Source organism: Schistocerca piceifrons, chromosome 1, assembly GCF_021461385.2.
Source record: "Schistocerca piceifrons isolate TAMUIC-IGC-003096 chromosome 1, iqSchPice1.1, whole genome shotgun sequence".
In the NCBI taxonomy this organism is placed as follows: Eukaryota; Metazoa; Arthropoda; class Insecta; order Orthoptera; family Acrididae; genus Schistocerca; species Schistocerca piceifrons.
Window position 1 is genome coordinate 955,591,447 of NC_060138.1, and position 16,302 is coordinate 955,607,748.

General features: G+C 41.9%; 1 protein-coding gene across 1 annotated transcript in view; it reads left to right on the forward strand.

Moving 5' to 3' along the window:
* LOC124776791 (discoidin domain-containing receptor 2-like) overlaps nt 1–16,302 on the forward strand; it is a 289,032-nt gene that overhangs the window by 195,532 nt on the left and 77,198 nt on the right. The window contains exons 6-8 of the mRNA XM_047251933.1: nt 4,070–4,243; nt 10,541–10,674; nt 13,592–13,799. Coding sequence (XP_047107889.1) covers nt 4,070–4,243; nt 10,541–10,674; nt 13,592–13,799 — 516 coding nt within the window. The remainder of the gene's footprint in view (nt 1–4,069; nt 4,244–10,540; nt 10,675–13,591; nt 13,800–16,302) is intronic.

Sequence of the window (16,302 nt, forward strand, 5' to 3'; positions counted from 1 at the left end):
AAAAAAAAAAAAAAAATCTACTGACGCCAGTAGCTATGGATTGCTGTACCTCAGTCTTCTTTCCTTCACAATCTGCAGCAACAGCTGAGGTAGTAGACTCGTGTAACGATTGTAGCATGTTCTGTCAACAACGTGGCATGATTGGCAACAAACGCTGTAGTGAATTGCAATAGTGCTGTGAAAGGTATACTTGAGGGTACATTGACTTGATACTGATAACACCCGTTGCGGCTCCTTGTTTCTAGTGTTATGCTCAATTTCTATGTCAGAGAGACTAAAAATATAAATGGTTTAACGTGCTATCTTTATTCTCGCGATAACTGTTCAATATGGTCAGATGTACACATTCGTTTTTGAAAAAATGAAACTTCCCTTTATCGGCCAATCACAGTGAAATTCACGCATGAGTAGTTGCATTATACGCTCTATTTATCCCTAGTATTTTAGAATGTATCGTGGCACTTACTGCATGAGACAATGCAGGAGTTTGTTCATCGCTTTAGTCATTTAACAATTATCCACCACCCATGTCTCACAGACGGATGTGCAAGGTGGGTTGTGCTGAGAAATAACTAGCAAAAACAAATAAATTACACATATTTTATGATAAGTAATCAGTTCAAGGAAAGTGGAATGACAATACCATCAAACCATAAAAGATTAAATCTTCGAGTCGATATCATAGTCAGAAGGGGGAAGGAGTTTCAAGTTTCGCTGGGATTGGGTTTGGAGAGCGTGAAATTGTAAAGTTAGGGGAATGTGTTGGTAAAATCACATTGGTGTGCGATGGTTGGTAATGTCAGATACATGATTAGGTGGCTGATGTCAGTCTTGTGGAAAGTGTCAGGTGTTTAATGTATGATATGTTTAACGTATAAGAAAAATTGAGGATGTAAACGTATAGGTTTTAAGTGGAGGAGGGTAGACGGATATGGCAAACAAGCTGGAGTTAAACATTTTGGAAGAAGAGAAAGAATTTAGGTGGACCGAATACCCATGTGACATTGGTGTCTGTGAGTGTGTTAAAGGAATGCTAGTTGGACTAGATAATAGATTTATCGCTTCACTCTACTACAGAATTTTTGTGATATGGTTAGTAGGTGAAGTTTCCACGTTAGTTTGTGGTTGTGGAGCTCGACAGGACAGATACAAATGGTGAGGTGGTTGTCACGAGGGCAGAGCGCTGCCTTCGTTCCACAATTTTTGCATGTGTCTTGGAAGATTTGAAGTTGAAGAGCCAATGGTTAACAGTGAGTTGAAATCGTTGCGCTTTTTGGAGGGTGCATATGAGACTTGGAAGGCGGTCATCAAGTTTAAATGGTCTAAGCGAATAGAGGGTTTATGCATATCGGTAGTGGAGTTAGGATTAATCCTTCAGGCATCCCCTTGTGGAATGGAAGGTGCGGAAATAGATGTTGTTTATGGGTTTCACTGGCCACAGAGTTGGATAGAAGGATTGCAATATGATGTTCCCAATTTACTGGGAGTGCAAAATGAGTCTAGAATTTGAGAAGGAAACAGTAATGCCAAGTATGACCGTATTCCTTGCCTCCTTTGAGAAACACAGAGAGGACAGATTTACGCTTATTAAGTAAGTGAGGTATTTACACTTATTAAGTAAGTGAGGTAAGAGGTGTAAGGGACGCTTAATCATCGTCGGAGAATGGTGAGGAGCCGCACAGTTGATTTGGAGGGGTAGGTGAACGTCAGGTGCGAATGGATTCTTGTGGAGCTGATAGTTTTAAATAACTGTCCCTCTAAATGGGAGACAACAGACGAACAACCACACTATCGAGAATCTCCTCCTTGCGGCAGGGTGCAGAAGTCATCGTACTATACGTATGATTCTCTCCTCTCTGTAGCCGGCTGGTGTGGCCGAGCGGTTCTAGGCGCTTCAGTCTGGAGCCACGCGGCCGCTACGGTCGCAGGTTCGAATCCTGCCTTGGACATGGATATGTGTGATGTCCTTAGGTTAGATAGGTTTAAGTAGTTCTAAGTTCTAGGGGACTGATGACCTCAGATGTTAAGTCCCATAGTGCTCAGAGCCATTTGAACCTCTCCTCACTGTACGACACTGAGAGCTGAGATTAGCGTAGGTAATTGTGCACACGAACCATGATCTGCTGAACTGATGAGCCGCAACGCTAGCGAAGCGTACGACCGCGTCGAGATTCACGTGAGTCGCTGTTTGCCATCGTCCAAAACGGCAACACTAATAGGTTTGCGTGGGGTAAATTGGCTCCATTGTTGTGTATATCAATGTCGGTCACTATCGAACGATATACAAATCTAATCATGTGCATCCGTTTGGTTGCCTACAGAATTCTGGAGGTGAATTATATCTTAATAGACATCCTTAAAACTCGAACTGTGTTAGATATTTTGAGGAAGACCAAACGAGTGCACGGGTATAATATGACGATCCTCAGTTTGATTACTCGTCATTCCCGGTAGTACCTAACGAAAGACTCTATTAATTGCTCCTAGTCTCTATTACATAGACGGCATAACACAAACAGAACATAGACACTAAGCCAAATACTAGACATTAAAGGCTTCACGACAAACGAAATATTGACCTTGGTCACGACGACACTACATAGTATCTGCAAGGATGGCCTCATTCTAGAAACTCTTTCTAGCCGTTAATAGGCCATCATTCATTCAATTTTCACTTTCAATTTACTGTCACGAATTTTTGGCCTTTTATCTAGAAACTCTAATCAGATCGGACACATTAAATAATTATGATGACATACAAAGAATGATTTTATGCATCCAGTATTAAATTATGTTAACTGCTTATATTTAAGTGGAAACAAAACATAAAATTGAAAAAAAATATCACTTAAAAAAAACATAAAATAAATGTGAATAACTCAAGTTTTAAATGAATAACTCCCAACTTATATTATTAGATACGTTACGGACAGTCTCGGATGAACTCGAGATTTGCAACCAACTACAACTGAACGTACTTCTAAACCCATTGCTGTTATACTACTCTACATTGCACTGCTCTGGTATGGGCGTGTCTCGGCAATCCTCGAGTCTGGACATACCTGTGTGGGTGACCATAGCATTGTCTCTACCTTTCTTTTTTTTTCTTAGTGTTTCTTACTTATTTGTATATTATATATATTCCAAGGCTTCTCTTAATTAAATTTTTATGTGCCTATCATTGTCAATAACGGAGGAAACGCTTTTTGTGATCTGTCGACGTTATTTTATTATCCAGAGCGTCCATATGATCTTACAGAATCAAAGTAATGCAGCTGCCTTTTAGATATTCTATGCGCAGTCAAATTAACTGTAACCGAAAAGTATAGGTCACTTACAACTGTCTGCAGATTGCAGTCAAATTGTCTGCACTCTCTCGACCTGAAGAATGGGGCAACTGAAAACGGCAAGTTCAGCGGAACCTTCCTCTCCACATTCACGGAGTGGTGTCTTACTACATACCACTCGACGAAAGTTTTGAGATGTGGACCGTGAGCTGTTAATAGGTCCACCATACCTCTAGTAGGGACAATGTCGCCCAATTGGAGCCTATATCTGATACTTGTAACTACATTTACACCCTCCTTGCTGTGCTTCCACTGTTTCAGTCAGACTGCCATTCATGTAACTTCCATGTTCGTATATGTAGGTTTGCGTGGGGTAAATTGGCTCCATTGATGTGTATATCAATGTCTGTCACTATCGAACGATATACAAATCTAGTCTATAATCATGTGCATCCGTTTGGTTGCCTACAGAATTCAGTAATATGATTTTCTATGATCTGGTACACACGATCATACTGTTCAAGCCCTAACAAATTCATCGCTGCCCTGTAACGTACTACGATGTCCATCGAACATACTAGCTAAAGTCGTGAGCTGTAGAAAAACATTCCATAGATTCAATCATAATAAACCTATAAGCGACAGCTTCTCCTATCGATCCGCCAAATTAATTTTAGTTGAACACTGTCCTTCCAAGTAATCAGCGAGGCACCTGTACCACAGTACTGTAGGCTAGAGAGAGCATATTCACAGAAAAAATGTCGTGATGTTTGTGCCCGCAGGAGGCGTCGTGTCCTACTCGATCCCAGAGGACACGGTGGCGGTGTCGCAGGAGCTGTCGGACGCCACGTACGACGGGGAGCACCGCGGCGGCATGCTGGTCGGCGGGCTCGGCCGCCTCGTGGACGGACAGCTGGGCGCCGACAACTTCCGCATCGACGTCGGATACGGCAGAGGTCTGAACTCTCACTCTCCACATGGTTGTCTCCTTTTCCGTCTCTACTTTACAGGTTATGGGACTCGCCAATGATAAGTGTATGCTTGTGGTCTACAATGATGAGACAAAACATTATGACCAGTGCTCAAAAACCAGAACGAACGCTACCAGGTCGCGGTGCTGGCACGTAACACAGTAAGGAAGTTATATAAAATGAGCAGAGACGCCGGCCGGGGTAGCCGAGTGGTTCTAGGTGCTACAGTCTGGAACCGCGCGACCGCTACGGTCGCAGGTTCGAATCCTGCCTCTGGCATGAATGTGTATGATGTCTTTAGGTTAATTAGGTTTAAGTAGTTCTAAGTTCTAGGGGACTGATGACCTTAGAAGTTAAGTTTCATAGTGCTCAGAGCCATTTGAACCATTTTGAGCAGAGACAAATGGAAACTTATTCTAGCAATGCTACGATAGGTACCGCAAATGGTAAAGTACGCTTACACATACGACTTCAAGAAATGGCAGATTCTCATCGTTACAGTGCCTGAGATAAAATATTTTTCAAACGGCAAGAGTGCTGGCTTTTAACGTGCTACCGTCGTAAGTATCTGTGCAAAGTAGTTGAAGGTCAGTAAAACCACGACTGACGACGAGGTGTAGGACCCCCACGCTTCATCACACAACGTGAAAGTCTGTTCTATGAAGCAGAATAGGTGGCGAAGTGTGGAAGATCAGACACGGAGTATAGTGCTGGAGCAGGGTCAAGCGTTTCGGAACACATTGTTCAGCGAACACTGTTGAACATAGGGATCTGCCGCAGGTGATTGCTGTGTGTTCTAATACAACATCAATTACGATTGCAATGCATACGGGATCATCGAAACACGTCGGTGGATCAGTGAAAACAAGTGTCTCAGTCGGATGAATCACGTTTCTTGTTATACCACGTCGATAGTCGTGTCCCAATAGGCAGCCATCGAGTAGAACATCTGCTCGAGGCAAGCATCACGCCACCGACGCAGCTCCGTGATGGAAGTATTTTGCTATTGGGGCTTCCATGGGAGCTGTGGTAGTAATCAAAGGCACCATGATAGCTGTGGAATAGGTGAACAACAACGCGGTACACTTGGATCGTTTCATGATTGATGTCTTCCCCGATGATGACGGAACCTTCCAGCAAGGTGAATGTGTCTGTGACCAGAATCGTGTGACAGTGGTTTTGCGCCATGACAGTGAACTTACGTTGACATCTTGTCGGCAATATTAGCCTGATCTCAACCAGATTGAGTATTTCTTGGACTCTGAAGGGGCACCAGGTCCGCGTAATTTACAAGAACTGCAAGACCTGAGCGTAGACGTATGGTGCCACGTGCCTCCTGAAACTATCAGTGATTTGTAGAATTTACGCGACGGAGAATCCCGGCTGTACGGATTAACACGCTATTAAGCATGTGATCAGAAAGCTTTGTGCTATCATTTTCTTCTGGGTGGACACCAGAGCCTCGATAAATTAGGAGAAAGATACCATTCTACAGATTTTGTATTTTAAAACTTTACATCATAAGCACTTCTAGGTTATAGAGTAGCTCTTTATAAAATGCATGTGTAACAGATGTGAATACAGAATCCTCAAACGTAAGTGGCGTGCCATGCCTAATAGTGGATCGTTGTCAAAGTGCGCAAATACAAGTCACAGGTTTTATGTTTGACGAGGATGATATATACAGACATCCGTTATAGTTGCACCTGAGCCGCACTCGAATATAACAGTACATAATGACATCCAGTTTTAAAATTCACCCTAGTGGGCCGAAAATGAAGTCTGCTGGGCCAATGTCTCCCTTCAAAATCTGAATCTTCTGTGAATTTCGATTTTTTTTCATAACAGCGCTATACTTCCTAATATCACGTCAGACCTCGTTTTCTGCTGCGTAGTGCATCTAATCGACGTTCCATGGACTCAATAAGTCGTTGGAACTCCCCAGCAGAAATACTGAACCATGCTGCTTCTGTAGCACTCCATAATTACGAAAGAGTTGCCAGTGCATGATTTTGTGCTCGAATTGACATCTCGATAACGTCCCAAAAGTTCGATGGGATTCATGTTGGGCCATCTGGGTGGCGAAACATTCGTTCGAATTGTTCAGAATGTTCTTCAAACCAATAGTTAAAAACTGTTGCCCAGTGAAATGGCGCATTCGCCTTCATAAAAGTTCCATTGTTGTTTGGCAACATGAAGTCGATTAATGGCTTCAGCCGCGAGGGGGTAGCCGCGCGCTCTCAGGCGGCTTGTCACGGTCCGTGCGGCTCCCCCCGTCGGAAGTTCGAGTCCTCCCTCGGGAATGTGTGTGTGTGTGTGTGTTGTCCATAGTGAAAGTTAGTTTAAGTTAGATTAAGTAGTGTGTGAGCTTAGGGACCGTTGACCTTCGCGGTTTGGTTCCGTAAGACCTTAGCAGAAATTTCCAAATGGCCTCCAAATGGTCTCCAAGTTACCGAACGTAACCATTTCAGTCAATGATCGGTTCAGTTGTTCCAGAGGATCCATTTCATTCCATGTAAACACAGCCCACACCATTATGGAGCTACCACCAGCTTGCACAGTTCCTTGTTGACACTTGGATCCATGACATCATGGGATCTACGCCACACTAGAACCCTACCTTCAGCTCTTACCAACGGAAGTCGGGATTCAGCCGACGAGGCCACGGTTTTCAGTCGTCTAGGGTCCAGTCGATATGGTCACGAGCTCAGGACAGACGCTGCAGGTGATGTCGTGCTGTTAACAACGGCACTCAGTCGGTCGTCTGCTGCTATGGCCCATTAACGCCAAATTTCACCGCACTGTGCTAACGGATACGTTCCTCGTACGTTCCACATCGATTATTGAGGTTAGTTCACGGAATGTTGCATGTGTGTTAGTACTGACAACTTCACGCAAACGCCGCAGCTTTTACTCTTTAAATGAAGGCTGTTGAACACTACGTTCTCCCTGCTGAAAGATATTGACTGGAATTTGAAATTCTTGGCACACTCTTGGCACTGTGGATCTCGGAATAGGGAATTCCGTAACGATTTCAGCAGCGAAATTTCCAGTACATCTAGTTCCAACCATTATTCGCTCTTCAAAGTCTATTAATTCATGTCGTGCGACCATAATCACAACGGAATACGAATTACAGCTCCAACGATACAATGCCCTTTTATATATTTTGTGAGCGATACAACCGCCATCTGTATACGTGCATTTCGCTATCCCATGACTTTTGTCACCTCAGTATATTTTAACTGCTCGTACGCCATGTACCACACGGTCAGCAAAACTTCACATTTGCGTGGGAGCAGGAGAATCTGTATACGTGCATGTCGCTACCCCATGACTTTTGTCACCTCAGTGTATTTTAACTGCTCGTACACCATGTACCACACGGTCAGCAAAACTTCACATTTGCGTGGGAGCAGGAGAATCTGTATACGTGCATGTCGCTACCCCATGACTTTTGTCACCTCAGTGTATTTTAACTGCTCGTACACCATGTACTACACGGTCAGCAAAACTTCACACTTTTGTGGGAGCAAAAGAATCTGTGGAAATTGGATAACTTTGGACCGGTCCCCTCTCGCCATTCTTCACTTGGAAACGGCGCAATAGCAGCACTCTAGTAAGCACTATGAATGCAGTGGTGATTGATTGAGGTATAATGCATGCCCTGTGAACAGCAGACGGGACTATTCTCCCCAGCCACTGCAGCATGATTACGCTCCCAGCATATTTTGGGGAGTGAGTCAAGTAGTATTATGCGAAAAAGTACCGTACCTCTAAACTGCTTGAATTCCTGTCATTGTGTCGGGAGTAGATTGGAAGTAGCCGTTCCACAGCTGCACGCTTCAATTTTGATTTATTTCTCTAGGTGATTTTAGTTTGGCAGCGACCAGCTGTGACGCCGGTTCACAGCTTGATAACTTGTCTCAGAGCAGAAGTAAGATCCTCGAAGTGGGTTACAACCCCAAAATTACTGGGTAATCGGTGAAGTGTTGTTTAGATTAATAAGAGCATACGTAATTTTAACTTAGTTTAATGAAAATACGTTATTATTAGTATGGCAATGCGATTACCCGAAGGTTTTTGCCGAATCGTTCAACAATTGGACAGTACATTATGATTGCAATTTTAATGTTTCACATTAAATGTATAGGAATGATATACAGTAAATGAATAGATGATTGAAGTGTAGGGTATTTCCCATTCGGCGCTGACAAAACTTGAAGATGTATGGAGATAGCCGGAACCCGAATATCAGCTAGATATATTTACATAAGAAGTTACGCATTACATTTCTTTCTTTTGTTTCATTATTTACCTTGATGTATATTCTATATAGCTAATTATATTTTCTTTATACATACTTATTACTGAGTTATATTTTTTAGTTTAATAGCTTAATACTGCATAATTGGAATTAAGAAAAAAAGACTGCAGTTACGTAGAGAATATTCAATGGGCTATCTACTTCAGAAACAAAGGGGAGCATGTATTATGAACGTCACAAATAAATAAATACACTATCAACTATATAGACACTTAAATAATATGTAATAATATGGCTGAGGAGAGTCCATTTTTAGAATAAATACTTTATCAGCTACGGACTACTCACTAAAATTGTTCCTAAAAAATAATGTACATGATAATGAGAAATACAGTAATAAGCCTAGTAAATATTTATGAAAGAGCAGTATGTTAAATTACGCTGTTCTACTTGAGTTAAGTATGGGTATTATAATGCTTTTGTTGGTAATCCAATGCCATATTACGTTTAATTGTTAGAGAGCAGCCATTAAACGTTTAACGTCACGTGTAGCTTATAGCATGGAAAGAACCTTTCCTTATTCAGACTTTTGTCGGTGGAGGGCTCAATTGCCGTCTGTATATGTACCGAATCTGATGAAGCTGATGTGCTGTTTTCGGGGGTATTTAAGAACAATTACATCGGAGTAAACGAACTGAAATGTCAACATTTTAAACATGGCTGAAGCAGCGACTGTTAAAAATCTTCACGGTAAATGATAACAGCCAAACAGTTGCAGGATAAAGATTTATTGAAGTCCTTGACCACGGTTACGGTACATCTAAATATACCTTCACCAGAATCAAAAATACACCTAAACAGGAAGACGCCTTCATTAGCGAAAAAATAGTAACATAACTAAGACAGAAGAAAAGACAAACACTTATAGCGTTAAGTAACCATAAAATTACCAAAGTATTACAAGCACAAAAACTTTTAGTCACCTAGTAAAATCACATTCAGCAGTGGAAATGCATAAAACAATCGTGCCAAAGGCGTCACCAGTAGTTAAGATTAAAATATCACATACATCTGTAGAGCATAATTATGAAAGATGGTCGATACAAACGCGGCATACTTTCAGTACTTAGCCTGTGAACTAGAGTGAAGAGGGTGTGGGAGCACTAGGGGGCACAGTTCCAACGAGAGAGGGCACTTGTGGTATGCGCGAGACACTCGCGCACATTAAAACCCGGGATACATATTCATGCGCGAGTGTTATTTGTGTTGCGTATGACATGAAGTTATGGAATAATGGAAAACCACATGAAAGGTATGTTCTTAAGACATTGTAATGATGGCTCACGAACGTGATCTATAGACCAGTGTATGTACAGACCATCATCAAAAGCGTAACAGACTATCACACTATGTCACTCTGCAGGTCGATGTAGTTCTTAAACACGGTGTATAACCAGCTCTTTTCCCCTTGTAGGCTAAATTCTGACAATGAACATTCTTTCCATCACTAGAATTCGAACCGACTACTTATGAACCGACAGCTACGAAAAATTGGAAATTTGTGGTGAGGTCATTGGTCCCTTAGCGCACACAGTACTTAAACTAACTAACTTACGCTAAGGACAACACACACACACACATGCCCGAGGGAGGACTGGAACCGCCGACGGGGAGAGTCGCGCGGAACGTGACATGGTGCCTCAGGGTGCTCGGGAGAGCTACGACACAAGTGTTGCATTTCGTTTACTGTTTGGTTTTCAGGTAACATACTCATTATAGTAAAACACGAGTATCTTTCTCTTACATTTGGAAAACTTACCAACTCCAGCAAAAGAAGTTCAAAACTGGCGACAGGAAAACAGAACAGGAGTCCAAGCTGTTGCGTGCACGTAACATAGCGTCTACAAATGTGGTCATTAAATGTCATGTGTTATAGTGTTACGGCCGTTACATGAGAATTGCTTCACCGTGGGTGTTGGCGACCGTAAATAATGCTGGCTCTTCTCCCGTAACAGGTAACGCCTGGGTTGGCTGGACTAACGAATCTTTCCCCAGCGGCTACGTTGACCTCGTATTCGAGTTCGACCAAGTGCGTAACTTCAGCGCTGTGCAGATCTTTGCCAACAACTTCTTCCTCAGAGATGTTCAGGTTCGTATAAATATGCACGTTACTTTGCAACTAATTTTCATAGGCCCTAAGCAACTCTATGCAGATATCATTTCATGTGCCAGAATTATAAGGATCGGCAGCACAACCGATTAAAAATCAATAGTAAAATGCTTTCATAATTCATTTCGAGAAGTGGAATACGAATTTTTACTTAACTGTAGAACTGGGAGTGGTACAGCTGTTGAATAAAAAAGTATTCTATGTACGACAGGCGAATGAAAGAAAATAATAGAAATAGATTTAAGCAAGTAAAAGAGTCCTCGTTAGACAGGGTATTGGTGTAGAACAGGGGGACAAAATGTTTGTGTGGAACACAGCTCTGGACAGAAGTGAAGCGTGAATGATGCGAACATCTGGTGAGGAGAAACAGTAAGTTTTATATGTGGCTCTACGCAATAATGTTCATAATTGGTAAATCAGATGCAAAACGAGGAGATACGAAATTAAATGAGCAAAGATATAGGTCTACCGAAGACCGTCCCCAGAGAAGGGATAAAATTAGTGGTACGTGTCATACTACAACTGAGGTTACTTAATGTAGCACTATAATGAGCACTAGAGAGCGAAATTTATACCAGCACAAAATTGCACTAAAATGCGGAACAGCCCATAGTGGATGTGAGATGTGGTAGGCATGAAAATCTTAGCATTATATTATTGCAGTGCTTGTGTATAATACGATGAAGCACGGCGTCAAGCCAGTGGAAAGAATTAATGATTAAAAGAGAAGAGTAACACGATCTAAAAATATCCATCTTATCCTTTGTCTGTTCATTGTCAAGTCAGTGACGCTGACAGTGACACCTGCAATTTAAGTAAAATTACAGATTCAGTTCCAGCTAAATAGATACTCTACGTCTTTCTTCCTTATGGGGAGTTTTCACCAGCGCGTTCACAGGTAAAATACTTTATATTACTACGATATCGCAGTAATGGGCCAGGGTGGAGACCTCACTTACTGAAGTCAAATGTCCACGTTCCAGAGTGCATTTTATAATGTATCGCATCATATCATACATTTCTGGCACGAGGGTTCGTAAGGAAAATATGAGAAAATAAAATTCCTCAACAAGCAGCCGTAAATGGCTACACAGACTAATGTATGGAACACGTTTCATCACACTCATTCCCTAGAAAATATCTCTTACGACCAAAAGCAAGATTTCGGACGCACCGATTGCAGACGTCTTCGGGTAGTGGACACTTTCCTTTTATGTTTCAAAGCCAGCTTCACCTCGAAGCTTCAGTAACATCTCCTCCAGGTCGAATTGCAGCTAACATCGTGTCTCTTCCCAGCGTCTTCCTGCAGGGCAAAAAAATATTATTTTCTTATTTGCAGCAAAATTAACGCAACAGTAGTACTTTCATTTTCTTTTAATTTCCACAAACAGTTTCTGGCCTCAAGGCCATTTTCCAGTGGCTCTCTGAACGATATTAAAAACCAAATACAATGGAACAGATTGCAACAAAAATAATAAGAAAGTCAGATAACAAGTAACGTTGCACAATAACAAAAAAGTAACAAAAAACATCGTAAAAAACAAACATTTAAATTAAATAATATTTTTATGGCAACTCGATCACTAACATAATCAAAACAGCTTAGTAAAATAAGTAATCCATAATTTAAGAAAATAATAAATAGTACCTGATATTACATGACTGTCGTAGTAACAGTACACATACTGGTGAGATCTCTGAAATGGTACTTAAATGGGGGAGTGGCAGGCTACAATGATCCATATGATGGACAACAAATTAATTATTTTCTCATTGTTCTACGCTAATGTCAAATTTACATTAACACCGGAGACATTAGAAAGCAAAGACTCGTACTGGATCACGTTGGAATTCTTCTGTTGCAAACAATTCAGTGTGTTTCAAAAACATCCACCTGATATCACAAGAGGATACGTCCTATACAAATGAACATAGAAGTACAGATTAAACTTTAACTTTGGCTTAGGAGTACAAGGTTTATATCTACAAAAAACTCTCCTGTATTACAGGGGCATGTCTTATACATAAATGCGAAACCTAGGGGTGCATTTTACAGTTACATTTAGCAAAAAATTTTCACTTAGCTTTCAGAAGTGTTCAACATGACCTTCAGTGGACGCACAACAAACCAGCAGATGATTATCAAATTCGTTCCATGCTCTTGTGATCATGTCTGCAGTTACTGCATTCACTGCTCTTTCTATACGACATCGCAGCTCGCTCAAAATTGCTGGAAGGAGAGACGCATAGACAGTGTGGTGCCGTAATGTCAGCGAAACTCACACCGAAATGCTTTAACTGAACTGCACATTTTGGTATGGAGGAGCTAAACACCTCTTTATAAATGTATTAATCTCATTTCGACTCGCTTCTCATTTGTCAAGAGGGCCTATCAGGAAAAGGTAGGTGACATGCACCAAGCGGAATATTTATTTTGGATGTATGAGTTAAAATTTACTCATTGTTTCTTTCTTCATTCATATGATGGGTGTAATTTTGTGAAATCTAAGAATCTGTTCGAAAAACGTTGTACCTCACCTCCAGTTGTGTCCACAGCAGTGTATTATCATTAATAATAACGCATGATATGCTTAGGCTATCGTACAAATAGCATAGAGAGCTGCATGAAACCAGTCTTTGGACTGAAGATCACAGCAACACATCGTACAAATAGCGGATGTCCTTCTAGGACCTCGCTAAAATCGAAGTACGCAAAATAGAACGCATTTGGCAAATGCAGTTTTTAGTTTAGTGGTTCCGTTATCCTCCAGTGTACAATTTTTATTGGGTCACCGTATCGAATAACAATACACTTCTCGCTGAGTCATTGCCATATGTCGTATAAAAGGTGTTCCTCTCCCCGTCGGGAACAACAGGTTGCCTCCATGTCGTATAGGTGTTCCGGCGGGCTCTGGTGTCCTTCAGCGTGGGCGGGCAGGTGTTTCCGGGCCGGCCCATCAGCTTCACGTACATGCCGGACATGGTGCTGGAGAACGCGCGCTACGTCACCATCCGGCTGCATGGCCGTCTGGGCCGCTTCGTCAGACTGCGGCTCCTCTTCGCCGCCCGCTGGATCATGATCAGCGAGGTCACCTTCGATTCAGGTCAGCCTTCTGAAGTCAATGCACTAATTCTACATTCTAGACATTTAATTTTATTACTGTTGCTGTACTCGTGACACCGCAGAGGGGTCGAAACGTTGATTATTCTAGAAGGAAATAAAATGCGGCTCTACAATCCACAAAATTTTAACTTCAGTGACAACGGCCACGAAAGCCTGATGACTGTCTCTTTCCGAAGTATGACCATGAGCTGCAAGTTGCTCGTGCCCTGGGCTTACTGTGTTGCGATGTCTCTGTTGTCCAGCAATTTGTTGTCCACGGGTCGTGATAGCACTTCGCCAGTATCCTCTGCCTACATCCCAGCTGTTGTCATGAGTCAAATCGTCAGAGCCAGTCAAACTATCCTGTGATCATTTCATTACGTAGTCCATCAGGAAGAACGCATGCCTACCCTTCTTGCCATATTTTTTTTCCTGGGTCTATATCGTCACCACTCTTTTTGTTCTCCATGTCGCTGCACTACAGCCAACGGTACGATTTGTTGGCATTATGCTCTCGCGTCCCTCATTCCAATAAATCGATCTCTTTCCGAAGTACGACCATGAGTTGCAGGCGCACGTCCCCTGGGCATACTGTGTTCCGATGTCCAGCTGAAGAGTTCCATTAAAGTTGTGTATATCTAATAGTAATACTTCGTTTTCTTCATACGGCAACAAGCATCCGTTCAGAGCGTTCGATACGGGAGCTGTCATTTCTGGAAATGTTCTTATTGCGTCGTTTATGTACATGCTGTTTCACGGCGTACCTCCACTTCAGTTACTTAAATACAGTAGAACGGTATTTGTCTTCTATTTTCATCATTATGACAACCATGTGATCAAATGCTTTTACAGTTTTCATAGTTTCGCTCATGTACTCCAATATAGAGGTTGATATTATGAGGTGTGGGCGTCTGAATCTACTTAAACGTTTAGTGAAGTTCGATGATTGCTTAAACCTTGTTATCATAGCAATGGAAGACCCTGCTTTGTAAATCTGTTCATTTGTTTGCCTTTCTACAGGCACGCATCAGTTTTATGTGACAGTCGGAGCGAATGATTTGTTTATATGTTTATGACACACCTACCCTCTAGTGGTGCGCTGTCCACCGATATGTATCATTTTTATGAATGACATGTGTTCTGAAAACCCAATGGTACTTACGAATAACCTTGTACTTATTGTTTTTCATTAATTTCAGTTGATTTCGAAGCCAACTGGCGTCAACATCAGTCACCTGCATATGACAACAAAATCGTCGCCCAAACGCTACCTTCTGAGCTTAACCGATTTGATATTAATATTCATAGTGCCAAGTTCCGAAATAGTATTTCGTTTTCTCCAGTAGTCGGTTTCAAAGGCTGCTCAAAATCGTAACACAACACGCACTTGCCATAATAATAAAAATAAATCCCCCTGATATTGAAGGCTTCAAACTTTGAAACGTGTTGTGGAAGTAAATTAAACAGAGACTGAAAACAGTAAACATCATGCTGCACTCACTATACAGTGGTTTGAGAATAAAACCATTTGGTATTGATATGGGCTGTAATTAGAGGAAAACGAACAACACAGCTTTTTACAGACAAAAGTAATAGGAAGTGTACAGCTGTTTTCCATTTCCAGTAGTTAAAAAGATGACTTTTATAAACTTTTCTCACACATCGAAGTAGATTATACTGTCTCAGAAGAAGCTGAGAGCATCGTGGTGTAGTGGTTATGATACTAAACTGTTGAATGGAGGGTCATGAACTCAAAAGTCATCTGGACTGTGAAGTTTTAATTTCTATATTCGGTTAGAGTACATTCTAGAAGTATCCACAAATGTCAAGAATCATTGTACTGGAATGTTCTGTAGCCGTATATACAGGGTGTTACAAAAAGGTACGGCCAAACTTTCAGAAAACATTCCTCACACACAAATAAAGAAAAGATGGCATGTGGACATGGGTCCGGAAACGCTTAATTTCCATGTTAGAGCTCATTTTATTTTCGTCAGTATATACTGTACTTCCTCGATTCACCGCCAGTTGGCCCAATTGAAGGAAGGTACTGTTGACTTCGGTGCTTGTGTTGACATGTGACTCATTGCTCTACAGTACTAGCATCAAGTACATCAGTACGTTGCATCAACAGGTTAGTGTTCATCACGAACGTGGTTTTGCAGTCAGTGCAATGCTTACAATTGCGGAGTTGGCAGATGCCCACTTGGTGTATGGATTAGCACGGGTCAATAGCCGTGGCGCGGTACGTTTGTATCGAGACAGATTTCCAGAACGAAGGTGTCCCGACAGGAAGACGTTCGAAGCAATTGATCGGCGTCTTAAGGAGCACGGAACATTCCAGCCTATGACTCGCTACTGGGGAAGACCTAGAACGACGAGGACACCTGCAATGGACGAGGCAATTCTTCGTGCATTTGACGATAACCCTAATGTAAGCGTCAGAGAAGTTGCTGCTGTACAAGGTTACGTTGACCACGTCACTGTATGGAGAGTGCTACGAG